The sequence below is a fragment of the Enhydra lutris genome, unplaced genomic scaffold, assembly GCF_002288905.1.
Source record: "Enhydra lutris kenyoni isolate GAN:26980312 unplaced genomic scaffold, ASM228890v2 scaffoldscaffold13, whole genome shotgun sequence".
Classification (NCBI taxonomy): domain Eukaryota; kingdom Metazoa; phylum Chordata; class Mammalia; order Carnivora; family Mustelidae; genus Enhydra; species Enhydra lutris.
In genome coordinates, this window is record NW_019154097.1 from 10260700 (window position 1) to 10288167 (window position 27468).

Genomic DNA, 27468 nt, shown 5'->3' on the forward strand with positions numbered 1-27468 from the left:
AGCCAGCCACGCATGGCTCATTTATTTACTAATTGAACATTTACTGAATATTCACCCAACACTGTGATCTAGTGGTGAGGAAGATATAGTGGGACAATTAACAAGTAAACAAATGAATGATGTGATAATATCAGACTGTGCTAAGTCCTTTGAATAAACTGAGTGGGAATGAAAATTTACTTCTGAAAGTCTTTGTGGAAACCTCAGCATCTTTAAAATGTAAACAGTTTACTACAGAAGGGCTACTCATTGAGAAACTCAAGCCGCTTGGACGCAAAAGCCTACAGACAGCAGCAGTGCATGTGGAGAAAACACTGCTGATGTGACTACCCTCTTGTGTCTACGTTGCTCTCATTCTTACTTGGCTTATTATGTCCTTCTTCATTACATAAATAATCCATGAACACTGCAGAAAATATGGAGTGGAAATAATATTTCCTGTAATCACACTGCTCAGGTATCAGTGCTGTTAATATTGTATTTTATTCCCTTCTCGTCCCTTCTCTTTATAGTTGTACATATGCATATTACAAAAATGGAAACACTGTCTATGACTTTATATCCCAATTTTTCACTTATACTTGTATTTTGATTTTTTGATATTTAATTAAAATTTTTTCATATTCTAAAAGTTCTTCAAAATTATATCTACTGGTTACATAGTTATAGCACACAGGAATATTATAATGCATTAACTGTGTTATTGTTGGACATTTACATGTTTCCCAAGTTTTTGTTATTTTGAGTATCACTGCAATGATCTTTATAATAAATGATTGTCCATATATTAAGTTACTTCCTTTGGAGAGATTCCTAGAAATGGTAGTCAAGGGTAAAAGGGCATAAACAAACCCTTTTAAAGCTCTTGATAGAAATGGCCAAATTGATTTATGAACTATTGCACCAACCTACCTTCCCAATAGCAGAGTATGCTGCTTCAACCAAGACTGAGAACTACCAGTAAAAGATTCTGAACACGACAGGTAAAAATATCATCTCATTGCTGTTTAAATTGGCATTTCTTTGATTACAAGTAAGATTTAACTTTTTTACATCTGTTGCCCAATTTTATTTCTTTTTTGAATTCCTGTTAATATTCCTTATTTATTATCTGATTTTGACATTACTTACTGTATACCTTGTTCTCTTCCTGAAAAGATTTAAGGTGGCAGCTTAAAGGTCACACAAAATACAAGACAGCATACATTAAAAAAGGATGAAGCAGAAAAAAACCCAAAACGAAGCCAGGAATGATATTTTTTAAAATGCATATTGCAATGAAAAGAAATCTGCTGTTAGTGGGCAAGAAATTTGCCTCCAAGCTCTCTAGAAGTTAGCTCAGAAAGAGAATCTTCCCTTTCACCCACTTCACAGTGACAAGAAAGAGAGACAGAGAACTAATCGTTCAAGATACATGTAATTAATATTGGTATTAAAATCTGACAAGACTTTTAACTATTCTTATTTTGTGCCCCCTAGTTGCTAGACACAATGTAAGTTGCTTTATTTGGGTTATTTTAATTTCCATGACCACTCAGTGGGAGCAGGTAATGTATTAAAGTCATTTACAACAGTGCCTGGCATATGGGAGTGGTCAATAAGTATTAGATTTTTCTGTTATTATTACTAATATTAAGTATCTCAATATCTAGAAGAACAAATCCCTTGAATCTTCTTTTTTAGATTAAATTTAGTATATATATATATTTTTAGAAGATTCAGTAACAGGGACGCCTGGGTGGCTCAGTGGGTTAAAGCCTCTGCCTTCGGCTCACGTCATGATCCTGGGGTCCTGGGATAGAGCCCCGCGTCCGGCTCTCTGCTCAGCAGGGAGCCTGCTTCCCTCTTACTCTGTGCCTACTTGTGATCTCTCTGTCAAATAAATAAATAAAATCTTAAAAAAAAAAAAAAGAAGAAGATTCAGTAACAATCACCCAAGTCAACAAAAAAGTCCTTTGGTATTTTCATTGGAATTACTTCACACCTGTTAAATAACCAAAGGGAAATTTACCATCTTTAAAAATTCAGTCTTCCAATTCAGTAATATGGCAGTTTGCTTATTTGTTTAGAATTGATGAAAAGTCTTACTGAGCTGTAATTCACATACCAGACAGTTCACCCATTTAAAGTATGTAATTCAATAGTTTTTAGTATGTGCAAGATACACAGAACCACAGTACACTCAATTTTTTAACCAAACTATTTTGATTTGTACATTTAGGAAGTGTTTTAATGCAATTCTCATGGAGAACACTTCCTGATCTATTGGAGTTTTTGCTACCAAGTGAATGGAATGTGCCTCCTATTACGTTTTCTAGCTGGCAGTCGGTGGGCGCATCTGCCTTTGGCTTAGGTTATGATCCCGGGGTTCTGGGATTGAGCCCCACATTGGGCTCCCTGCTCAGTGGAGAGCCTGCTTCTCCTTCTCCACCCCCGTCACTCTGCTTACTTGTGATCTCTCTGTTTCTCTGTCTGTCAAATAAAAAAATAAAATAAAATAAAACCTTAAAAAAGAAAAAGTTTTCTATCTGGAAGTACATGGAGCCCATGGGAAGGGCGGCTCTTCTCAGACTACATTTCTTGGATTTTTTCATCTTTTGAGAAATTTTCTCTCAAAAATGTCTGTCCTTTACCTCATTACTTGTCCTACTCTTGTCCCCCTTTCTCTGGCTTTCCAGTCTCTCTTAGCTCATGATGGAGTGGCCTTGACCCCAGTTCCCTCCCTATGGTCTCGGTCTCGGGGCTTCTACACATGCTCTTCTCTTACCAACCCCGCCTCCCACCCCACACAACTCCTTTTGGCTCATGTCCATTCTTCAGATCTCAGCCAGGATGGGGGCCTTCTCTAATTCTACAACAGATCAGGTCTCCTGTGAGGATCTCAGATTCTGGTGTATTTTTTTCTACAGGAACTTAGCAAAGTTTTACATCATTAGCTGATTTATGTGCTCCCTTGATGAGTGTCTTTCTTCCCAACGAAACTCCATTGTTACAAGGGCAGTGTCTGTTTTCTCACTGCTAAATTCTCATCCACTGAGCATGTGCCTGGAACAGAAGCTACTGTTACTGGATGTAAAGAAAGAAAGAGTGAATGGTACGGTGCAGCCTCCGCTTTCTTTCCCCTCCATGTTCAGTCCTGTCTGCCTTGGAGTTCTGGCACCCCTCCCTTGTTCAAGGCCAGCCTTTACTGCATGAATTCATATGTTTTATTGGGCAGCCACATGCTGTTATATGATGATCAGTAAAGGTGGGTTTTATTATTTTGGGAAATGCTTATCATTTCCTACTAGGGCTACAAGAGTGTCCTTTCCTTTAAGATTTCTGGTTAAAGTTTGCTCTTGCCTCCACAGCAGGTCTATTTAAATTTTAATATTTACTTGAATGTTCACCAGGATTGTTTTTCTAAAGCAGCACCATTATTTGCCTGTACAAAAATGACACTAGCCTCATATTTGCTCTAAGGAGCTGACTTTTTTTTTTTTTTTTTTAATTAGACACAAAATGCTAAAGGGGGCATCTTAGGTGAGAAGCTGGAAAAGAACTAGAAGGTCCATTAAAATCAGCAAATAGCTCATTTTGAATGCTCATGTATCCTATCTGCTCTGTGCCAGGAGGTGGGGCTTTATTTCTTGGTGTACTTTGTGCTTTATGAAGGGATTTTCTCATCTCGTCTTCTATGTCTGCAGATCAAATGTCAATGACTGGGAAGTTCTAAAAATGCCCAGGTTTACACCTTAGATCACACACCCAGATGAAGACTTCGCTGGACAAAATAATAGTGCAGTTTCTATTCACCTGTCAATCATCCCAAAATGCTAAGAGGAAATGGCTTTGGATGATGAGGCAATGGGTGCTTGCTTCCATCTGTCTACCTTACTCTATTTTCTGCATTGCCTATAATGAATAGTGCTAGTTGTATGTCAGACAAATACCCACATAAGCTCTCTCTATTAAATATATCACTCATAAATTCGTGCTTTCACGGTCTCATGCTTCAAGAGCCCACCCGCTTTGAAGCATGGAGCTTCCTTCCTAGAAGAGTTGGTGGGAGGCTGGGAGAAGCTACATACATTACTGTTAGTGTAAAATGAATTATTCTGGCAAAAATAGTTAAGTGAGGATAGAACCATCCTCTTGAATTTCATCTGCACAGCCCTCCAGTGTCTCTTTCTTGGGATTAGCTATGGGAGCAGCCAGCAACAAGATGATTTCTTCCCTCTGATCCCCGTCAGTAAAAGAAAGAAGTATTCCAACCTGCCTTGGCTCCTGCACATGTAGTGAATCATCGACTGGTCTGCCCTGCGCAGCATTCTGCTTCTAATTTTATTTGATTCAAAGTAGTTGGTAGAAGCCAGTGAATCTCAACTCTGAAATGGTGATAAAATACTCATGCTCTTAACAGTTTTATTAATTGTGATAAATGTATAGCCATGATTGAGAAGAAATATGGTGCTATTATATTCACTCTATCTAATATCATGGTTACAAATACTTATGTGGCCAGGACTCAATTTACTGATGGGTTGTATATAAAATACAGATCACAAATCTCAATTTTTAAGTCAATAGGTTTTCATCCAAACACATTTTCCTGTAGGAATATTTTATAGGTGGTGTTTGGATTCTAAGACTCATATTTAAAAAAAAAAAAAAGCTACAGCCCAAATTTCGGGCTAGAAATAGAAACCATTTCCAAAAGACCCCACTATGATTATAATTAAAAATGTTATATGCAGCAGAAGAGTAGTTTTAAGGAAAGAGGAGAGGAACTTTGGGGAGTCCCTTTCTCAGATCTGGGGGCTTAGATGGTCTCTAAGAGCTAAAGACATCTATTCCTAGGAGACTGTTTATTCATAAGGTGCTTCTAGAAAAGTCTGAGAGGTGTGATTCTCAAAGTTTTCAGGCAGACAAACCTAACAGGGAGGCACAGGGAGATTATCCGGAGGTAACTAAAGAAGAGTTAGAGAAGGCAGGTGTTCAAGAACATTAGTGTGGAGGCACAGGGAAATTTGCCTGAGGTGAATTAACTGAGCTGTGAGGACTGGAACTGGGTTGAGAATGGCTGCATGGTATCCTGGGGGCTGTCCTAATATCTAGCAAGTGAGGAGCACGAAAGGAGAGGAAAACAAATCAGATAGTGAGTCAGGGGTGGAAGAATCTTCAGAGTGTGACCAATATGCCATCATGTCACCTTTCTTCAGATTGAGGGGATCTTTCACCTTACGGCAGATAAACAAATGTCCCAAGAAAACTACAGAGATCCATGACTTCTACATAAATGATGTGTTTTCATTTATTTGAACAAAAATACCATCAAGTGAATTTGAATGGAGTTTGGAAAAAAATGAGGAAAAAGAAAACCACATAAACCCAGCTTCATCAGACAAAAAACACAAACACACAAAAACACAAACACACAGGCACACTTGCACACTAACAATTCTCAATTTGGACTGGGCCCTGATTGGCCTTTGTCCTCTGATAACCGCTGGCAAGAAGGCAGATAGGCTAATAGGCATGGCAGATAGGCTAATAACAATCTTCACCTCAAAAAGTAAAACTCCAAGCTAGAGAGAGACAGATACTCAAGAGTCTGTGTGACTTTGTTATAGTGCATCTTTATCTCCTTATTCTCTATCTTGTCTCTCCACAGATCCTGTTCTCCAACACCATGAGACTTCCTCATGCCTGCTGCTTTCTTTCAAACATCAATTTTTCTCCCTACCACCTTCTCCCTTGGGGATCTCATACTCTCCGAAAGCTTTAATACACAGGATCACCTCTCTGGCCAGAATTCCCACCAGCTTCACTCCCATTCCTGAACCCTCATTTCCAAATGCCTGCTGGATCTCCCCTGGATGTCCAAAACAGATTTTAAAATGCCACGTGTAAAACTGAACTGATCACTATATTTTCTAGTCCATAAAGTGCCGTCTCTACTTCCCTGAATGGTACTAGCATCTCAGACACCGAGCCCTGTAACTGTGAAGGTGACTCTTTGTTGCCTCTCACACTCAGTTAATAGCCAAGTCCAATGGACTTGATCACCACTTGATTTCTTGCATTTGTCTTCTATCAGTGATTATAACTACAACTTCTGTTCATTGTCCTTCTCTTCTAATCTGGTTTACATGCTACTTCAGCAACCATCCTAAATGAACACTCTTCCAATCTGCTATTCCATTGTTCAAGAATTGTCAGTGGAATTCTACTGTCAGATGAAGTTCACGAGTCTCAGCCTGATGTCTAAGATCTTCTGTTATCTCAACTGAACTTAATTTTTAGACATGGATTCCACCTCCTTCCTTTCATGGAACATATGCCATGGCTAAATTGAACTCCTCAAGCTATCCTGACTATGCCTTACACTTTCCACCTCAAAGCAGTTCATTCTGTTGCTTTGCTTGGAATGACCATTTCTCCCTTGACACACATGTCCAGTTTCCAGGTGTTCTTCAAGAATAAGCACACATTTTTATCTTGTTAATTAAGCCTTCCCTTGATGTACTAAGTAGAAGGTAACCACCCTTGCCTTGAACTTTGACACTATTTCCTGTTTCTGAACTTCACCATGTTTACAACTTTCTAAGTTGTTTTCTCCTCTCCTGGACTTATTTACTTCTGAATTTCTCTACATCATTCAGTGTAAGAAAAAAGATACAGTCCCCTAAAAGGTAGGACCGAAAAACACTCATGTGAGTAACTGCAATAGGTTAAGGCAGATGCTTAACCCACCGAAGGATGAACGCTGAGGGACTGAAAGGGTATGAAAATTATTTTAATCATATCTCTCTGTGGGAGGGTGAAGACACTGTCATTTGCATAATACCACATATCTGGATGAAAATGGAACAATTTTGTCACCAACAGTATTCGCCCGAAGTCCAGATGTCAAGAACTGCTTAGTCAAATGATCTGGGTAATCTTTATAGGACAAAAACCTGTAAGTGAAAGACTTTACCACAGAAATAACATGGGGGAGAAATACACATTTTGGGGGCAAAATTTAGTAGAAATTAGTTTATTATCTCAAATTGAAAGTACTTTATTTTTAAAATATTTTAAAAGATTTTATTTATTTATGAGAGAGAATGAGCATGCGAGAGAGCACAAGCAGAGGGAGTGGCAGAGGGCGAGGGAGAAGCAGGCTCCCTGATGAGCAGGGAGCACGATGCAGGACCTGATCGTGACCTAAGCTGAAGGTAGACACTTAACTGACTAAGCCACCCAGCTGCCCCAAACTGGAAGTATTTTAGATAATTGTCCCACTTCATTAAGAACTTACCAGCTATAACACAAAGTTGACTTTGTCTAGTTCTGCTCATTTTGTCTTGTGGGTGGGAGTAAATTTATAAAAACGTCATCTTTTATTTATTTATTTATTTATTTTAAAGATCTTATTTATTTATTTGACAGAGAGAGAGAGAGAGAGAGAGAGAGAGCATGCACAAGTAGGCAGGAAGGCAGACAGAAGGTGAGGTAGAAGCAGGTTCCTCACCGAGCAGAGTCCAATGTGGGGCTTGATCCCAGGACCCTGGAATCATGATCTGAGCCGAAGGCAGATGCTTAACCCACTGAACCACCCATGCACCCCAAAACTTCACCTTTTATTCCAGTGGAGTCAGGGACTGAATGTCTCTTTTTGTTTAAAGAGACTGTTTTACTGCTGTGTACAGTTTATCTTTATGATTTTCCATTTAATCCCCTAAAATAATCATTGCTACAGGTTTCTCACACATAGCATCCATGACTTAATTCTGATAATCTTCTGTTTTGATTAAAGAACCTCTCTAGTCAGTATTGCGTTCACCTTTTTACATGAGATAATGGTCCGGAATCTTCACAATAGGCATATATTAGATTGTCTTTTGTACTACACTGGATTGAATGGTTTCCGCTCCCAGTTTCTAATTTAAGCATCGCATTAGCAAGATTCATGTAAAAAATCTGGGTAAGCCTCTAACAAGACAGTGAAACTTTGGGAGGTCTACAGGCCGACTAGGGCAAAGAATAAACAGCAGTTGCTAATCCCACTGTAAAGCATGAATGCAGAAGCATCATGAAAATCTCTCTTTAGGGTGACACATCTATTTATGCTACAGACTTATTGCTGTTCACTGGATTCCAGCTCATAACCTGAAGCCCTGAGTGTTCATTAGAAGGCAATGCAATCCTTGCCTAATCAGTAAGCCACTGTTGAACCTTTTCATGAGGTTCGTGTCACTTACCAGGAGGTTTGCAATTATGGGTCAAGTTGCTCATGTTCATTTGTTTGCAGAACAGACCTTATATCTTAATCCAAACCATTTATGAGATGTCTAAGGCTGCTGCCTGCCCTCTGGGCCACTTCATCATTTGATAAAGATAGTTGCAAACATCCTATATGTTGATACTCTATGAAACTCATTTTAAATGTTTAATTCGAATTTATAGTAAAGTTTTAATACCTTAAGACTTGGTGTGGAAAGGGGTATTTGAAAAGGCATGATGAGTGTTTCCCAATTTGAAATGCTCAGCTGAGCTCAAGTTGCTTTAAACACAGCATGTCCCAGGTATGCCCACTCAATTGCGACTTACTCTAATCTCTCCTAGGTGGGTCGTATGCCTTGGAACATACTTCTGCTCTGGATCTGAATTCTGTTCCCCATCAGGACTGTAGTACTTCCTTGGGCCTTATTCCAATTTTCTTGAGCCTCAACCACCACCTCCTCACTACTCCCACTAGGTTGGAATAGGTTCTCCATGCCCCTAGTCACAGAAAGGGGTTCTGTTTAAATCCAGACAGAACACAGACATGGCTCTCCTTACTTGAGGATCACCACAGCTTTACCTGTCTGTATACCTGAACTCCATCCAACTCCTCCCTTTTCCCCTTAGGGTCAGATGCCCAGGATATCAAAGGCAGCCTAGAATAGGTATCCTTTTTTTGAATGTCCTTGGACATTGTAATGTGACTGTTGGCACCATACCCTCAGCCAAGCTGGCCAGCTTTATGGATTTCCTTACTGTATAAAGACACCCTGTTTTTTAGGTAATCCTGCTATCTCAATTTGTTCAGTACTCCTTGTTCTATACCCATTGAGCTCTCTAGCATCTCCCTTTGGGTGTTTACGATAAAATGTTAGTTCTTTAAATTTTTCTATTTTTTAATGGCAAAAAAAAAAGATTCTTTACAATTTAAATATGGATCCTACTATGTATTTCCATTAATTCTCAGGAGAAGTAATTAGTTTTTGAAGTCTGCTGTGGGTGAAAATGCTTTGTAAGTCTATTCTTTGATGGTCATTCTGTCAGACGCACAAATAACACAAGAAAAACTTGCCAATAGTGTTCCCAGCAGAAAGATGTTCTCTAGAACAAACACTCCCCCAAAGCCCCTCATACTCTTTGTTTCATTCAATAAAACAATAAAGTATTTAATTTAGCTCTTGGTCTCTAGAGATGGCTGAGAGAATATTGCATTAGATGAAAGAACATCAACATACTACAGCATAAGACACAATATATGGAGTTATAATGGACTATAAAGAAAGCTAGAGTAAAAAAGAAACATTACCTTAGGATCATGTATTCCAGAGAGCTCTTCATAGATCTTCTCACCAACCATGACAGCAGCCAAGTTTGCCGTGTATGTAGAAAGGCAAAACATACAGAAAATGGCCCAAAGGTTCATTAGAAACCTGCCAGTCCAGCATTTGGGGGGTTTGATGGCTGCTGTTCTACCAAACAACAGGGCATAACAGACATTCAAGGCTGAAGAGAAGGAGAAGACTTTACTTCTATTCCGCCCCTTGGGAGTCATACCAAAGGGGCTCTTCCATTCATACAGAGTGAGGAAGATGGCAGTGATGTGCAGAGCCACAAAAATCCCCAGCCACATTGTCCAGTGGAGTGGCCACATGAAGGCTCCAATGGGAGCTGCTGTGTCTCGGGTCCTCACTAAGATGCCCAAGCTGGTGGAAAAGAAAGGACTGGTGAAATCTATCACTTGGCTTCGAGCAGTATTGATGCTGAAGGAAGTGACTGCCAGGTGGGCTGACCCACTCAGGAGATCACCCACCAGCCCAGTCCAGTGCCCATTTTTCCAGGCTCCGTACTTGCCATCCCCAACAATATAGAGGTCAAAGTCAAAGTTCATGTCTTCTGCTAGCTTTTCCAGCAGATCAATGCAATATCCATAGCAGCACTTCTTGAATTTGATGGGCACTGTATCATTACTGCTATGGAGGCTGTTAAAAAGGCTGTCCAAGACAGAGGAGTCATTAGTCATGGGGTTTAGACAGAGTTGGCCAGCAGGGCACAAGCCTTCATCATCTACCTCCCGCGTGAAGACAAATGGATGTTCAATCAGGGTAACCACTCTCAAATGTAGTTTACTTGGGTATTGGAAATGGGTTTTGTGCCTCTGGGCCTGCTCTGGCCATATTCCATAGTCCATGACAATCTTGCCCCCTTGCCATCTGCCCAAACGTGTCCACATTGGCTTTCCCATGGGGTCATGTTGCAGATTCCAGATGAAAAAGTTGTTTTCTGAGCTGATGATTGTAGAACCTTTTACCTTGATGGAACCACTGAGGCCTCTGAAAGTGGTGTTGGCTAGAAACCTGGCAAAGAGGAGCAAAGGCAAAAAGTAAGGAAAAGAGGTGAGGCTAAAGATAGGGAGGAGTGCTCATCTTTGCTTCTTTGCCTTAGTAAGAATAAAGTCTAATTTTTTTTTAAAGGCGTTGCCTATAAATTCCTCAGGAATTAATAATCTGGACTTTTTTGAAGAGAAGAGTCTTACTTCATTAAGCAAATGAGATCACACCCTTAGGTTCTAACATCTGGGCTAGGTGTGTGACTCATGGTCTTACTCCAAGTCTCTTTATTCCTAGTTAAGGGATGTGCTAATTGTTTCCTGTTGTAAACAGTTAATTATACATTCTCACAACTTTCCAAGCTATGGAGGTTCTCGGCATCTTTAGTGTTTCATTTCTACTGTTCACGCTATTCAATTGCAATGAAATTAGCTCAATAAATATTGGTTTTGGTACAAGGAATGACTTTTAGTACGTACGCCTATCCTTTTATAAATGCTTAAAAATTGCATTCCAGAAAATAGCCTAATCTTACTTTCAATGTTTCTCTTTTTCACAGTAGAAACAATCAACACATCTGTCCCCATAAGGCCAGTCAAAGCAGACTGTTGGATATCATCCATGCAACAAAGGAAAAGATGAGAAATAGACTTGCAGATCTCAGGATAGCCTCAGGGTACCCTCCCTCTAAGTCATTAGAGAAAAACAATTGGCTCTGGTTCTGGAAACAGCTTCTCTGCCCAAGTCAAAGAAAGGAAAATTACCAACTGAATGATGTACTGATTCCTAACCTAAAGAACCAGGCATTGTCAAATATATGTTCTGGATATGGGCAAGGCAGGAAAATGCCTGGTCAGTGTCTGGGAAGATAAGGCAATACGAAGTAATAAACTTGTGGTACTTTCTTACTCTTAATTATGGCCTCTGTCCAAAGGAAAGCCTAGATTTTGACATCAGATACACCTCTGTTTGGATTTTGGCTCAACTACCTTCTAGCATTGTCCTTGGTTTTGTTTTTAGCAAAATGGGAAAGATAATATGCCTCCATTACAAGGGCCAGAAATACTGCATGTGCAGTATACAACCTACCTTTTGACCTAGAAAAGATGTTTCACATATGGTACCTATTATTAAGTGTCATTCAAGTTTTTTCAATCAAGGCTGTCCCCAGGTCACTTTTCCCTAATCTCTAACAGAACTTCTCTAGTTGGAAACACAAAAAGTATTGCATTATGAGAAACTCATAGAGGGTACTCAAGACACATTTTAAATCACAAGGAGTTACAATGAAATGTGGAATGTAACAGAAGTTTTTTTGAGCAATCAGGTGATACAAGTCTAGACTCTCAGCAAAACACGTTCACCCATTGCCTGCCACCAACATTACTCAGTAATTTACAAAGGCAAATACAAGTAGTAAGAGGTTATGCTGCCACAGAAGGGACATAGAAAAATCAAAATGTGTGAAGAATGTACTAATTTTCATTAGAGATATAAATGTAAATCACATCTGAAGATGATCCTATCACTAAACGCAATGAAACTGCTCATTTTGGTAGACTGCATGTAATGGTAATTATTCATGTTAGCACTCCCCAGTGGGACTCTCTACCGCTTAAAATGAATTCTATTTTGCAACAAGTAATGAAGTCTCAGTTATCTTAGACTTTAAAATAGTTTTATGCTTCTTTAGAGAAATAGGGAACCAAATCATTAAAATATACAAATTAATCAGTTGATAATTACTTAGGTACTATAAAGGAAGGGTGACTACAATTGTGTTTCTAAAGAGCAATCTACTATTACATGTGTGTTCACTCTCTCTCTCTCTCTCTCTCTCACACACACACACACACACACACACACACACACACACACACTGATATAGCCTAAGGAACAAAAAGGTTTGTAGTAAATAGGTTAATTTCATTTGGTCAATTTGGTGAACAGTAAAGATAAGCTGGAGTTGTAGAAAGAGAAGGCCTTCACTATTTTAAGAATATTTGGGACTTAATTATTATAGATTTCTAGCTGGATGGACCCTTGAAGGATTACCGCTTTAATCATCTCAGATATCTTTCAGAAATCACATTAACTCCTTCATTCCAGTAAAACTTGTTCCTCATCATTGATGGTCAGTAACGTCTAAGATGGTGACTGAAGGACAATGCTCGGTTGTCTCTGAGGCATCCATTTGTCACAGAAACGCAAATCTAACAGGGTCTAAATGTCTTCAGTGTTCCCAGACCAGAAAGCCCAGTGCTTGTTTCATTACGCAAGTGGCACCAAGAAACTGGGTCTCGGAGAATCCTCATTTATGACAGATGATTTCAGTCTGTTTTATTTTCAATTTTACAGAGAAGGTAAATTAAAATAATCTATTGACAGCTTTCAATTATTGTCCCCTTCACTACATATTCTTTGCAATGTGATGATGATGCATAATCAAAGTTTAAATGCCCACTGATTAAGTGATTGAAATCTCACTTTTGCTCTAATCAGTTTCTACCATGTTCCTTTTTATTATGCCTGGATTCTTCTTGGATGAACAAGAAAACAAAAGATCAGGAATAAATTTAATGACAGGAGAAACTGATGCAAATACTGTTCTTAACATTAGAGTAACAGAGATGAAAGACACATTCATTGTTCTCAAGCATATGAAAGTCTTCCAATGCGGAGAAAGAAAAGCAAAGACACAATTCCAGGGTCATGACAGAGGTAAGTATGGGTGCCATTGGGACAGAGGCCAAGGGCTCCTGCACATTCTACTGCAGACATGACAGGGAAGCCTCTTAGAGGAGAAGGTGCCAGAATTGAGTGTGTATAAAAGAAGAGCCAGGGAGAGAAGCTGGGGACTGATACCATCACCCAGGGAGATGTGTATGCAAAAGCTGGAGATGGAGTGCAGGATGACATGCAGTGAGAAATAAGGCTGCAGATAAAGGTGGGAAATGAATTTCAAAACGTCTGAGATTATGATGAAGGTAAAAGGGAGCCATTGAGGGGATTCTATTGGGGGAAGGACATGACCATCAGATTTGATTTTAAAAAGCCCCCCCCCCCAAATTAGCTATATAGAAAATGGTATGGAAGGAGGAAGGAGCTGAGCACACTTTCATATGTGAAGAGTAACGTTTCTTTCCTCCTCTTCTTGTTTCATAAGGGGCTTAAGGTGGCAAGAGCTAAGGTAATAGCCATGTAAGTGGAGAAACAACGGCATTATCAGGAAATACATAGTCTTTGAAAAGAAAAGTAGTGATTTTGGGGCACCTGGGTGCCTCAGTCATTAAGCGTCTGCCTTCGGCTCAGGTCATGATCTCAGGGTCCTGGGATAGAGCCTTGCATCGGGCTCCCTGCTCAGCGGGAAGCCTGCTTCTCCCTCTCCCACTCCCGCTGCTTGTGTTCCCTTTTTCACTGTGTCTTCTATCAAAGAAATAAATAAAATCTTTAAAAAAAAAAAGTAAAGTACTGATTTTAAGGCACCAAATGCACAAGGTTGCATTCCATCCACAAACCACACTAAAGATGTGTGAAACTCAGCTTGATGGAAGGTCACATAAATAAGTCCTGGAGTATTTAGTTGAGTATCAGCTCAGTGTAAGCCCATACAGCAATGTGGGTATAAAAAAGGAGAAAAGCGATCTTAGAGTCTTTTAATAGAAATTTAGAGCCTGGGTCACAGGGACCAATAATATCACCTCACTCTGTGTTGATCACACTACTGCTCTAGCCTAGAAATGAATTCTAAATAAACCTTCCAGCTTCAAGAATGTTATGAGGAAAGGTAAGGAGGTGGAAAATATAACAAGGGGTAGAAAGCACAAAAATCCTATTGGAGAGTGGGGTAGAAAAATAGGAGAAAATAATATAGGAAAAGCAGATCGCAACGAGACTACAGAGGCTTTGCATGTCCATTTTATGAGATTGGATTTTATTTAATAGGAAAAGGGGAGTCGTGAAGATTTCTGAGCAGAGAAATGATATAAGCCGAGGTCTGCATTAGTAATATTGATCTGGAAACAGGTACGCTGTGTACATAGGAAGGAAGAGATGATGACCAGGAGACCACTTAGAAGAATATTACAATAGCTTTGTCATGTGTGATAAAGGCTCGGATCTGGCGCTGAGTAAGAGCCTAGTTTAGCACCATGCCTTTCCTGTCCAGTGTTTAACAAAGCAGTCAGGTATCTACGTTTTTTATCAGCATACCTCCCAAGATACCACTCTGCTCAATGAATGAAGCTCATTAGTTAATTTGCATTGAGGTAACTTATCACTTTAGTAAAAGCTCCCAATTATCTCACTAATTAAGAATATGTGTTGATTTGTATAGGAGCCAAGATAAAATGTATACTTTGCAAATTATGTAAAAACTGTTTTTGAGACAGTTCACAGTATAAGCAAGAACAGTGTTTAATACATTTAAGATATATTTTGGAAGCCACATTTGCACACAAAACTTGACACACTAATTAAAGGATTTTCTTATTCATTAAAATAAATGAACAAAGATGTGAAAAAAAAACACGTCACCCATTCAGTCATTGATTCATTCAGGAGTACTGTGTGCCAGGCACTGTGCTAGGGGCTAGGGGTTATAGTAGTGAACAAAAGAGCACAAATCTATACAGCTTATATTCTACCAAAGGAGACAGAATACATGTGATAAATAGGTACTTGTATGGGATATTAGAGCTCGTAAGTGCAAAGAAGAAAAATAAAGCAGAGTAAAGAGGTAAAATGTGTCTGGGTTGGTGGTAGTGGCGTGAAATTTTAAATTATAGAGGCCGGCGAGGAAGGAGGTATTTGAATAAAGAGCAGAAGAAAGGGGAGGAGCTAACCAGAATGAGGAGATCTGGATGGAACATTCCCTGTAGAGGGAGTACCAAATCCAGCTTTCTGAAAGTGGGATCCTGTCTACTGCTTGAGTAACACCTATAGGAGGGAGGGGCATGAGTTTAAGATAGTCAGAGAAAATGTGTGGGTAGTGGAGTTGGGAAAATAGCATGTTGTGGGTCACTGAAAGGACTTCATTTCTTCTCTTCATGAGATAGAAAGCCATCGGTGGATTCGAGTAGACAAGCAATATGACATGATTTAGATTTTAACAGGATCACCCCAGTGCTGTGTTGAGAATGAACTGAAGAGAGAACAGCAGCAGAAAGACCAGTTAGGGAGCTGTTTCCAGCACCCAGACAAAAGGTGATGATGGTTTATCCTGAGCTGGTAGCAGTGAAGGTCGGATCCTGATCTATTTTGAAGCTGGGAATAGCAGGATCCACTGATGGCTCAGATATGGTTGCCAGGAGAAGGCGATGCAAAGATAACATCAAAATCTGTGCCCTGGCAAGGGGAGGCATGGAGTTGCCACCAAGGTAAAGAATCAGGTTTAACATGGGTGAGAACTGTGAGAGACAATGGATTACAGGAAACAACCTGAGGGTTTCAGAGGGGAAGGGGTTGGGGAATGAGTGAGCCCAGTGATGGGTATTAAGGAGGGCACGTATTGCATGGAGCACTGGGTGTCATACACAAACAATGAATCATGGAATGCTACATCAAAAACTAATGATGTACTGTATGGTGACTAACATAACATAATAAAAAATAAATAAATAAAAATAAATTTAAAAAAAGAACTACCAGTTCAATTTGTTCAGGTTAAGTTGGAGGTAACTTCTAGAAATTGAAAGGCAAATGTCAAGTAGGTAGCTGGAGATCATGTGGAGCCCAGGAATGAGGTACAGACAGGAGCTACGAAACTGGAAGCCATCCTTCTAGACATGGTATTTAAGGAGACCAAATGAGATTACAAGATGAGTAATTATAAAGAAGACCCAGGAATAAATCTGGGGCACTGGAACACCTGTAGGTGGCGCTGATAAGGAAGAACTAGCAAAGGGACCTGAGAAGTTATCCAGAGAGCTAAGAGCAGAGCAGGCATCACTGGGTTCTAGAAGCCAAGTAAAAGAGATGTTTCAAGTAGGGGCAGTGATCAACTGCGTCAAATACTTCTATATTCCTTAATAACAGAATGTTGACTGCAGTGTTTATCTTAATTTATCTAATTTTATTATTCATTATACATTATCATACTTTTACTTTGTAAAAATTTGGTCTAAAATCTACATAAAAACCTCCTGCTGCAAATGGTGCCACGCTCTTAAGAGATTTTAATACCTGTTAAGATTTTTCTTATTCACTATATAGTCTTACTAGCATTATGTTTTTTATATTTGTTATAAATCTGTACCTTTTCTTGCTTTTGAACTAGTTCTGTAATAACCCACTGTTTCCAGTCTTCCTTTTGATCATGTAGGAACCAAATCATTGTTTAAATACATCATCATCCTCCCATGTCTTCTCCGGTGCCCAGCAGTTTAACTCAACTTATCTTTGTATATCTACTTCTCTCATTTGTTTTTTATTTCTTTTTCAATTGTCCTTTTATCTTTTTTCCCCCCTTACCATTGCTTTCCATTAATCTTATTTGTACACGGGCATATCTATTTTGCTCTGTAAAGCCATTAAATTTATTTTCCCCTCTGGGAACTTTCTTTTGTATCATTAAAAGAATCTGTATCCTCATTCTCTTATATCTTGAAAAATGAGCCGAATTTCTTTTCCCATGATCATCTCATCATATTTAATATTCTCCCCTACCCTGAGGAATGAGAGATTTGTTCATCCTCCATAAAGCTCTATAACATTTTTTAGACTGTGAGAACTTAATCTTCAATTTTTGCCTGTGCCTCCATTATTGTTGGTGACATTCTCTCCAACTTCCCTCCCAGCAGCACCACCTAATTCTTGTCAGGTCGACTTGCTCCTATGCAGTGAATCTAAATATTTATTTCTTGGTCACTTTTAATTTAGCTCTAGAGCTACTGACTATAGCAGAAGCTCAATAAAGCCCTTTTAGTATGAGACAAAGGAATATCCTTAAAGTTGCCCATTTTCCTTTTCTTGGAGCAGTAGTTGTGGGGAGGGAGGAGAGCTGGGAAGAGATCTACTAATGTTCAGAAATGCCCTCTTTTCTTGACATGATTCATTATCTACAATCATGTAATAAATCTGCCAGACAAAACTCACATCCTTCAAAGTTCTACACTTTCACGTCTGTCACAAGCTCATACCTACATGGTTTTTTTTCCAACTCTTTATCATTGGAGAGCCCCAAACTATTCTGCCTTTGGATAGTCCTACATCTTTTAGAGAACTCACACTCAGTTCTGATCTTTTACAACCACTTATATCCAGTTGTCTGAATTATTACCTATTCATATTTTATGTTTGTATTTTAATCCATGTGTGTGATTTTTCTTAATTCTTCAAAAGTTTTCCCTAATGCCCCGTGTTTTCTAAATTATCCTCATTTCGTGTCGCTTCCCCAGGCTCTAGATTACTTCCCTGAGGTTTCTTACAGTTTCTGAGATATGGGATAATCCATGGTATTCTCACTATTTCTTTTTGCTCTTTCTCTGATTTTTTCTGAATTTTCTCTTCTTCCTCTCTTCCCGTCTTTTCCTGTCAGTGAACTTCGTAGAAGAGAATCACTAAATGCTCTGTCCTGTTAAAAGGAATTCTTGTCTTGAATCAGCTCTTGCCATCCCCAGTTAATTTTATGATTTTTTGTTGTTGTTGTCACCCTAGGCCTGCTTCCCCTCCTGCGAAGTCCATTTACGTATCTCCCTTTATTCTTTTCATGCCTCTCTTACCATCTGCCTTTTTTTTTAAATGGCCCTGGAGACCCTTTACCTATTTGTATGGCCAGCTGTTCCTAGTTCAGCTTTTAGACTGTGGCCTCTTTCATTGCAGCAGACCCCTGCCCGGTGACCCAAATTTGCCACCTCAGCCACAGAGTTTACCCATGGTCCAATTCTGTCAGAGGACATTGCTTTCTTTGATTTTGTTCTCTGTGTATGGGACAGCTCTCCAAATTAAATGTTAATATAGATGATTTCTTAAGCTCCATGTGAAACGATGCCTTCACTGTTCTCTCTAATCCTTTGTAGTAATCCTGAAGTTCAAGTATTTGGCAGATGATCACCTCCATCTTTGGCTCTGTGGGCCATAAATCAGTGAGGGTGTAGATTTTGACATTCTCCATATTCCAAGAGCAGTCTCTTCCACAGAGTGGCTGGAAGGAATAAACAAACCCCGCCTTCCCACTGCTCTGCTTCGTGACACTGCAGGCTGTCAAGCTGAAAGAGACTTGAGCGTGCATCCAAGCACCTAGAGAGTTCCGAGCCATCTCTGAATCTTGGGCACAACACGGTGCCTGGCCAGAGTTACCACTCAGTGATGTCTATGGGGTAAATGCAATTAAACACATGTCATCTGCTCAGCTCAGACACGTATCTCTTAAAGAGCTCTTCATCACTTTGCCAGAAGAATAGGGCTCAGACAGCCAGGAAGTATCTGCATCTGCAGTTTGCAAATTGTTCAAGCATTGAAATTCTCATATTTTCCCCCAAATAATGGATCGTATAAAAAACAGAAATCTCTGATGATAAGGAATTTAATAGGAATTAGAAATTGAATTAGAAATTAGAAATTAGAAATTAAATTAGAAATTTAATAGGAATTAGAAATCAGAGCAGAGGGTCCCCCCAACATATTTTAATCATTGGTCACATCAACTTACAAACCTCAGCTTTTAAAATAAATTTCTATCAATTAAGATAGATAAGAGCAATTTACTAACATGTTAAATATACATATGTACAAACACACGAATCATTTGAGTCTATGCTTTGCCAACATCAGCAAAACTCAATTACTTACAAGTGAAACTGTACGGCGGAAGGACAGTTCCTGTTTTTCTTGGCTTTTTTCCCAAGAGGAGAAAAATAGTAGCCTATGTGATTGTGTTAATATACTTTTCAGGCTGTGTTAGTATCAGTGTGAATAGGACACATTAAAAAATCGGACACAGGGGTGCCTGGGTGGCTCAGCGGGTTAAAGCCTCTGCCTTCAGCTCAGGTCATGATCTCAGGGTCCTGGGATCGAGCCCCGCATCGGGCTCTCTGCTCCACGGGGAGTCTGCTTCCTCCTCTCTCTGCCTGACTCTCTGCCTACTTGTGATTTCTATCTGTCAAATAAATTAAAAAAAAAAAAAATCGGACACAAGGGTAGAACACTCTTTTTCCTCCTTTTGTGTGCCACAAGTGACAAGATGGCACTTTTTCCTTTCTGTTGTTTTTCTCTCTCATTATGGTTAGATCTGTTCCATACCCTTAAGTTGTTTTCTTTTCCCTTTGCTTTTTGGTAGGGACCTTGACCCTTCTCCACAACTATGGTCTGTGCCCAATCCCTGACTGCTCCTGGTTGCTTTGTGGAATACCCCTCCTTACTCCATTCTAGCTAGCTCTCTGGATCTGGCTCCGGCACTGACCCAGGTGCTGCTATGCCTTCCAGCAGCACGGCCCTGGCATTGGTGCATCATGTGGCGTTTACCAGTCAATCATCCATCCAAAGGGTTATAGGGTCTGGTGATGGATGTGGCCTGAGAGATAGATCTGGAATTCAATGTGGAGCTGCAGCGTTACCCTCTGCACTTTCATACCTCTTTCTGATACATTTCCAGATTTTATAATAGATGAATACAAAGTAAAGTCAACAAAGAGCACAATTTCCTCTCTGGCAAATAAAAGCTTGGAAGCTCTCCTAAGTTGGAAAAATTCCACAGTGTAAAACTTGGATGCTGGACTAAGCAAATTTGACCTGTTTTCATCAAAACAGAGTCCTGAGGGAATACCTATTTTCTAATGTTCCTTATTTGAGGCTTCCATGACTTAGTGGAAATTTAAGACTCAGCTCCTGGCATGACTTAAGTGACAGAGAGTGGCAAGTTCAAAGGATTTCAGTCAAGTTAGGCCAGTGAAAGGGACTCCTACTGGAAACATCTGGAAACAGAACTTAAATGTTGGTCCCTGAGATTCAGGACACCAAGCTATGTGCTTTCTAGAAGTACTGACACCTTGGACACCCTAGCCGAGAGTGTTAACTTACGAGTCAGCAGGACACAGTAGGTTACCTCACAGCAATGGGTTCTCCTTGGGAATACATGGAACCAGTCTTATCAGCCTCCAATCCCTGGCTCCCATGTTCAGTGCAACTGTATCTCTTCTAAGTAACTGATGAAACCTATAGGCTAACTAGTTTGACTCGGTAGGGTCCTCAGGACAAGAATGCTTATACATGGTTCATCATGCTTGCTGATTTATATAGCTTTGACTAAAAGAATATGAATTACAAAGTAATGGGATCCCAATTAAGGAAGATTTATATTACTTCTCAATTGGGAATTTGGATTTAGATGAAGTGGTTACAATCTTCCCCTATAAAGTACTAGCCAAACAACCCTAGGCACACCACTTGAGTTTTCAAGGTGGGAATCCTTATAGTTAAGGGATTTATAGTTTCCAAAGATTAAATAACTTTGCTATAATCACAGTGCCAGCAAATTATTGTAAAGATGGGCAAGAACATCCAAAATTAGAATTATATCATGCAGCCTCAAGTTCTTCTGGAACTCCTTTAATATCCATGAATAAAATGGGGTCCATCGATTTATATCTTAGGATTTTTAAATAGATATTTGTTTTGGTCTTTTACCTGAAGTTTCCTAGTGCCTCACAATACCTGGCACATAGTAGGTTGTAAACAATATGTCCAGAATCAGTAAAATAAAGCAACATTTACTGTGAGCGAAAGGCCAGTGAATCTTGGTATTGCTTGACCATGCAAGAACAAAGAATGACCATAGCTTGAAGGAGGAGAAAGAGTCTCTAGTATGTTGGACCATTCTTCACGGACAAATGAGGAGGGGGCCTAACAATGCCAGCTGATGTGAGAAAATAATGGCAGAATGCGTGTTATCCCGTCAAAGAGTGATAAACAGCTAAGTCAAAGAAAGTGGATAAAAAAAATATGGATAATTTGAGAAACATATCTTCGCTTATTGAGAGAACAGAAGAAGGGGATTATAAGCTTCCTGAGAGCAGGGCCCCTATTTTCCACTCTTTGTGTCTCCAGCATTAGCCAAAGTGCTCACCTAATATGAGTTAAGTTTCAACAAATGGTTGCGAATGAGTAAGTGAACTAATCACTGCCTACCTGATATAGAACTGACCTGTAGAAGCTGTTCAAAGAATGAAGGCAAGATTTTATGGCCGGCTGAGAAGCTAGAATAACTATCAGGACTATAATTAGTAAGCTAAAGGGTCAGGGACTTCTTAAGCCAAGAGAACAAGGGTATGTAAGTGTCTAGACTCTTGGTACCCTTAAAGAAAGGATAATAGTTTTTGAACATGCTATGACTAATCCTAGGGAGCTCTTTCTATAGGAACAATGGATTCATTAACATCTAAGGCCTAAAGTAAGCATGGGCAAATCCTAATGCTAGAAACAGCTGGTCAAACTCCCAGCTACTTTCACCAGAGTCTGGCATTTATAACTCAGGGGAGAAAATGAGGGCAAGGCTAAAACTAATTTTGAGAAATAAAAACAATTTTTCTATTGTAATGGTTTAAAAAATTACTTTCAAGGTTTTTATGCTGTATTACTTTATCTGATTAATTCGTTACAGGACTATGACTTTATGAATATGTCATGGCTATGTTCAGCCATTCACGTGACATCCAGTATGCATACAAAATGCACACTCCTTAGCTTGGCATAAAAGCCCTGTTGTGGCACGCTATCAAATTAACTACTTTTCCAGAATCATGACAAATCCTCTTCACATGCAATGTATGCTCCAACTATACCAAATTTCTCTTTAGGGTTTTGCCATTTTCTATGACTCTGGATTTGCTCCAAACCAGAAAATGACTCAGTTTGGCAAGATTCAATTCCAGTGTTTCTTCCTCAGTCTCTGAGAACAGTTAATTATTTCCTCCTCTGTCTATAGGAACATATCTCTATTTAAGAATCACATATTTTTTGTTTTATCATCATTTCCTTACTTTTCAACCTCAGGCAATAAATAGGCTGTCAGGTTGAAAATGGTAGGATGCATGTCTTTATTCTGTCTACCTCACCCTAGTCCAACAAATAGCCATTGGCTGGACAAAAACACTCATGTTACTGAATAACAAACCAGATATCATCACTTCAAATAATTGACATTTTATAAAACAACTTACGAATGAACTGTTAAAGATCACACTATGAACTTAGCTCCCAACTGGTTTTATCTACATGTACTTTTGATAGACATTAGCTCTGGTAAGTGGGGACCCTGGAAGAATAAAATCCCTTATACCTTTAATGACATCTATGTAGTCTGTCATGAGAAATCATTTTTCAAGTCTAAAGCCTAAGCTGAAAAATCCATGTTTTTGGTGATTTCATTAACATTTTAAAATGTTAACAATTCTGTCAGGCCAAACTGAAAATGACTGTGTGAGAAATGAAAGCTTGCATAACTGACACCTGCTATTCATGGCTCATTATCCTCATGTCTTTCATTACGCAGTGAAGGCATGGGGTCAGCCTCACAAAATTTAGGAACAATTAAGAAAATTACTGTATGCAGATGTGACTTATGGACTGAGAATAATGAACTTCCTAAAAGACTGTATTCAACAAAATAAATAAGACTGATGTTAATTCCACAGATGTTTTATGGCTTAAGGCAGCTTTTCAGTTATTCATTATAAAGGATCCTTCCAGGGTTTAGCCCACTTCCCTTTGAAACTTTCTCTTTGACCATATTCCTCAGGGAGCCTAAGAAGTCCTAGGCATGATTCCTGAAGTTCTTGGAATTCACTCTCAAACACATCCATGGAGATGAACACATTGTCACTGATCCTTTTACAGAGTGAATTGCTGCTGGGCTCCAAATCTTACGCTCTTTTAAACTTTCAAACTTTGTGAGATGAACATGTGGAAACAGCCTCAAGGGCAAAGGTTATCCACAAACCTAATATTCCGTTAAAAAAAAGAAAAAAAGGAAAAGAAGAAAGACACTAAGCACCTAAGTTAAAAAAGACTATGTTTTTAATTTAGACAAGATTTCATTTACCTAACCTACCAACCACCTATTTTTCTTCTATGGCCATAGATAATATAAGATGTAAATATAATTTTATATTATGTAAATTATAAATTATTACATATATATTATTTATTATATATAAGGAATAATTTATTATTATATTTATTAATATATAAATATACAATAGTATATATAATATATATTATATATTATATTATATATAAAATATATAATAAATTAATAATTTATTAAATAATTTATTAAATAAATAACATATTACTTATTATTATATATATATATATAAGGAATAAACTATTCCTTATATATATATATATAAGGAATATATATTCCTTTCTTTCCTTCTATTTCAATAAATGTCTATTAAGTGGCTGCTATGTGCTAGGCATTAAACTGGGCTGAATAATAGTGTCTCTACTTAATAAAATTTATACTTTAGCTCAGAAGTCAGACACATAGACAAATAATGATGATGGAATGGGCTAAGTACCACCATATAATTTCATGTACAAAGTACCATGGGATCCTTGTGAAAGGAGGCACATAGCTTTAATATAAATTAAACCTTGAGGAGCCAGAAAGATCAGTTTGATCTTGATAAAATGAACCCCTAGGGTATATACAACCCAAGTCAACAAATATTTCTCCCTGTAGTTACTAAACATTTTTAGGATCCAAACAGAACCATTTTTCTTGTGCTTTCCATTTTACATGAGGCAGAAAGATGCTAAATAACTTAATGTAGCTTTCATAAGAGCTTTTTCCTATTTGCTATTTATGATTGTCCTTCCAAAATAATGACTATTCAAAATCACACATAAGAGTTTTGCTTATATTTTGGTTACGAAGGAGAATTTTCTTATTCCAGATAAAATCCTGAGCCTCAATTATGTGCTAGTTCAGAAATAGAAGATTAAATCTTGATAGCATCTATAAAATAAAATAGGCAAAGACTTTAATCTTGTGGAAATTCAAATACAATATGGGGGAAATGGAAAGTTCAGATGATAACAGAATATCTAATTTTATTATCAGTAGATTCCTGATAAGTGACTTTTGAATTATTTTATTGTATTAACAACTTTCTTTAGGGAGTGTATAGGCTGTGATTAAACTCTGCCAATATATGGCATTTAGCATGTCACCTTGCACATAGTAGGTGCTCAATCTATATACATATTAATTTATATACATAAACAGATTAAATATAGAATGATTATGACCACCTGACATTTCATCATATAGTCATGTCTTTCTAAAATTCAAGACACTTGAGTTGTTTTTTGTTTCTCAGTAAGATGTTCTTGCTCCAAGAGGGCTGCCTGCTCAGAAGAGCATGAGACTCTTGATCTAGGGTTGTGAGCCTGAGCCCCAAGTTGGGTCTAGAGATTACTAAAAATAAGTAAATAAACTTTAAAAATGGGACCAGCCTGGAGCTAAGCCCTCACCTCTAAAAGGGCAAAAATTTATCTGGTCTCTCTGATCACAGGTGGTCCGTTTCATGAAAAAACAAACAAACAAACAAAAAAAAAACAACAAAACTAGGCTCCTATAGAATATCTTTTAACAACAGTTTCCTTTTCCCAGGGATCATGAAAACTATTTCCATATTATGGGTTATTCTTTAAATTAAATGGGCTTTTTCATTCTACCTTCTGAACCAGACTGAGAAACTGGAGAAGAAAGGTACTTAAATAAAAAAGTATGTAATTAGAGATGCCTATACACACACACACACATATATATATGGATATGTATATATGTGTGTATATATAAATATATATATATATATATATATATATGTAAAACTCCAAGTTTCTGGCAGTAAAACTCTTGTGGAACTCTCAATTCTGTCCAGCCAGCTATCTACTACTTATATACCACCCAGCCAGCTAGCTAGCTAACTAGCTATCACCCATCTATTACAAGGACCCGGTGAATAGTAGGATCTATTGTTATGTCCTTTTTTTTTTTTTAAAGATTTTATTTATTTATTTGACAGACAGAGATCACAAGTAGGCAGAGAGGCAGGCAGAGAGAGAGAGGAGGAAGCAGGCTCCCCGCTGAGCGAAGAGCCTGATACGGGGCTCCATCCCAGGACTCTGGGATCATGACCTGAGCTGAAGGCAGAGGCTTTAACTCACTGAGCCACACAGGCGCCCCTTGTTATGTCCTTTTTACATAAATGTATAGAGGACACAGGAAATAAAGCTCAGAGAAGTTAAGTAACTTGACCAAGTTACACAGGCAGTAAGTGGCACAGCTAAAATTCAAGCTCAGAGAGTCTAACTCCAGGGTGTAGGTCTTCCACTATGACTCTATAATGCTTTAAGCATCATGGCCTAGGAGGAGAGAGAAAAATCCATTTCTTGCTCAACTAATTTTTTTCTCTGTATAGATTTTGAAAGATTTGTCTAAGTCCGTTGATATAAGAGTGGGCAGGGAGAGAAACATTTGTTGTGTATCTACTATGAAGCCAGAGCACGGTTTTAGGTACTTTTCATATATAATTTCATGGTATCTTAATTATCATCTATCAAGCTATTCAATGTAATCCTAGCTTATTAATTAGAAAACTGAGGGTCAGAGTTTTTGAACAACTTACCAAGAACAAATAGCTCGTTTAAGGGGCTAAGCCAGGGTTTAAAAGCAGGACTGTGTGTTCCCTATGACACACCACGTGCTTTCAAATCTGTAGATCAAATTCCAGATGACAGATCATGAAATACTCGCTTATGTAACCAAAAGCCTCTATATTATAATATTATTAGAGCTGAAAGCTACTCAAAGTCAAGATTTCTGCAAAGGGGAGAGAGAGGGAAATTTTGCTTCGAGTCAAAACTGTGTGAGTGGGGATATAACACAGGCCTTGCATCTTACCTTGATAAATATTGTCCTGAAGTGAGATTTGTGGCTTCCACTTCCATGCAGTTCATGGTGCTGGGGATAAGCGCGAGTTCTGGCTGGATCATGGTGGCCGTGGCTACAGCTCTTGCGACCAGTTCCATGGCATCTTGTACATAGTACTCGAAGATGGACTGAGTTGTTTTTCCATGAGCAATGAGCCCGAGGGGCAAACCTTCTGTCCTCAGTTCCTCGACGTTCTGGGAATCCCCCAGCACCCAGTGAAGCTCAGTGGGGGTTACTCCAAACTGGGTGGTAATTTCGAAAATCCGCCGGATACTCTCCATGTCACAGCCAAACATCACCATGGTGGGCGTACTGTTCTTAATACTCTCAAGCTGGACCTGCAGGAAGCTTAAGAGGTCGTCGGTGGAGGAGAGGTTGGTGGTGATGTTGATGATAGACCCAAGGTGGAACTTGGAATTTTTCTGGGTAAGGAGGAGGAAGTCGGTGATGTTCCAGTCTTCCTGGCACAGCAACAAGCTAAAATTGTACCAGTTGTTCATGGTCAGGATTGAGACAGTGACATCAGCATCAGAACTTAATGAATTTTCTAAACTCAGTTGTAGGTGAAGGGGATTCTGTATTTAAAGATACGAAAAAGAAGAATTAGAAAGCATTGGCCAAAGATGGTAACATAGGGTATGTCTGCTTTCTTCTGAGCCTTACTTAATCCTTCATTTTCCCCTGTAATATTCAAATCCCTCTGGGATAAAATTCCCATCATCTGGAAAACTGTATTTCCTATCTAATGGGATTACTGAATCCTTACAACTGATTTTCCTTACTAAGAGTACCAGAGGGCAAATGGGTTTGGTGTAAATGTCAGGGCTGACCCAGCTGGTCTTAAATTTTTATCAGGCTTGTCTACCTCCTTATAGCTTGTCCCCTTCACATATTCTATTTCTAACTATGGCTGGTAGTAACTCATTTGTTAAATTCTCCTCTCAGGTAAAATAA

General features: G+C 38.8%; 1 protein-coding gene across 2 annotated transcripts in view; it reads right to left on the reverse strand.

Annotated features, from left to right (window-relative positions):
• Positions 1–27468, reverse strand: part of LOC111146052 (glutamate ionotropic receptor NMDA type subunit 3A) — a 150885-nt gene that overhangs the window by 78791 nt on the left and 44626 nt on the right. For both annotated transcript variants that reach the window (XM_022501428.1, XM_022501429.1), the window contains exons 2-3: positions 26485–27089; positions 9557–10604 (exon numbers count right to left, since the gene is read on the reverse strand). In XM_022501428.1, the coding sequence (XP_022357136.1) occupies positions 9557–10604; positions 26485–27089 (1653 nt within the window). The remainder of the gene's footprint in view (positions 1–9556; positions 10605–26484; positions 27090–27468) is intronic.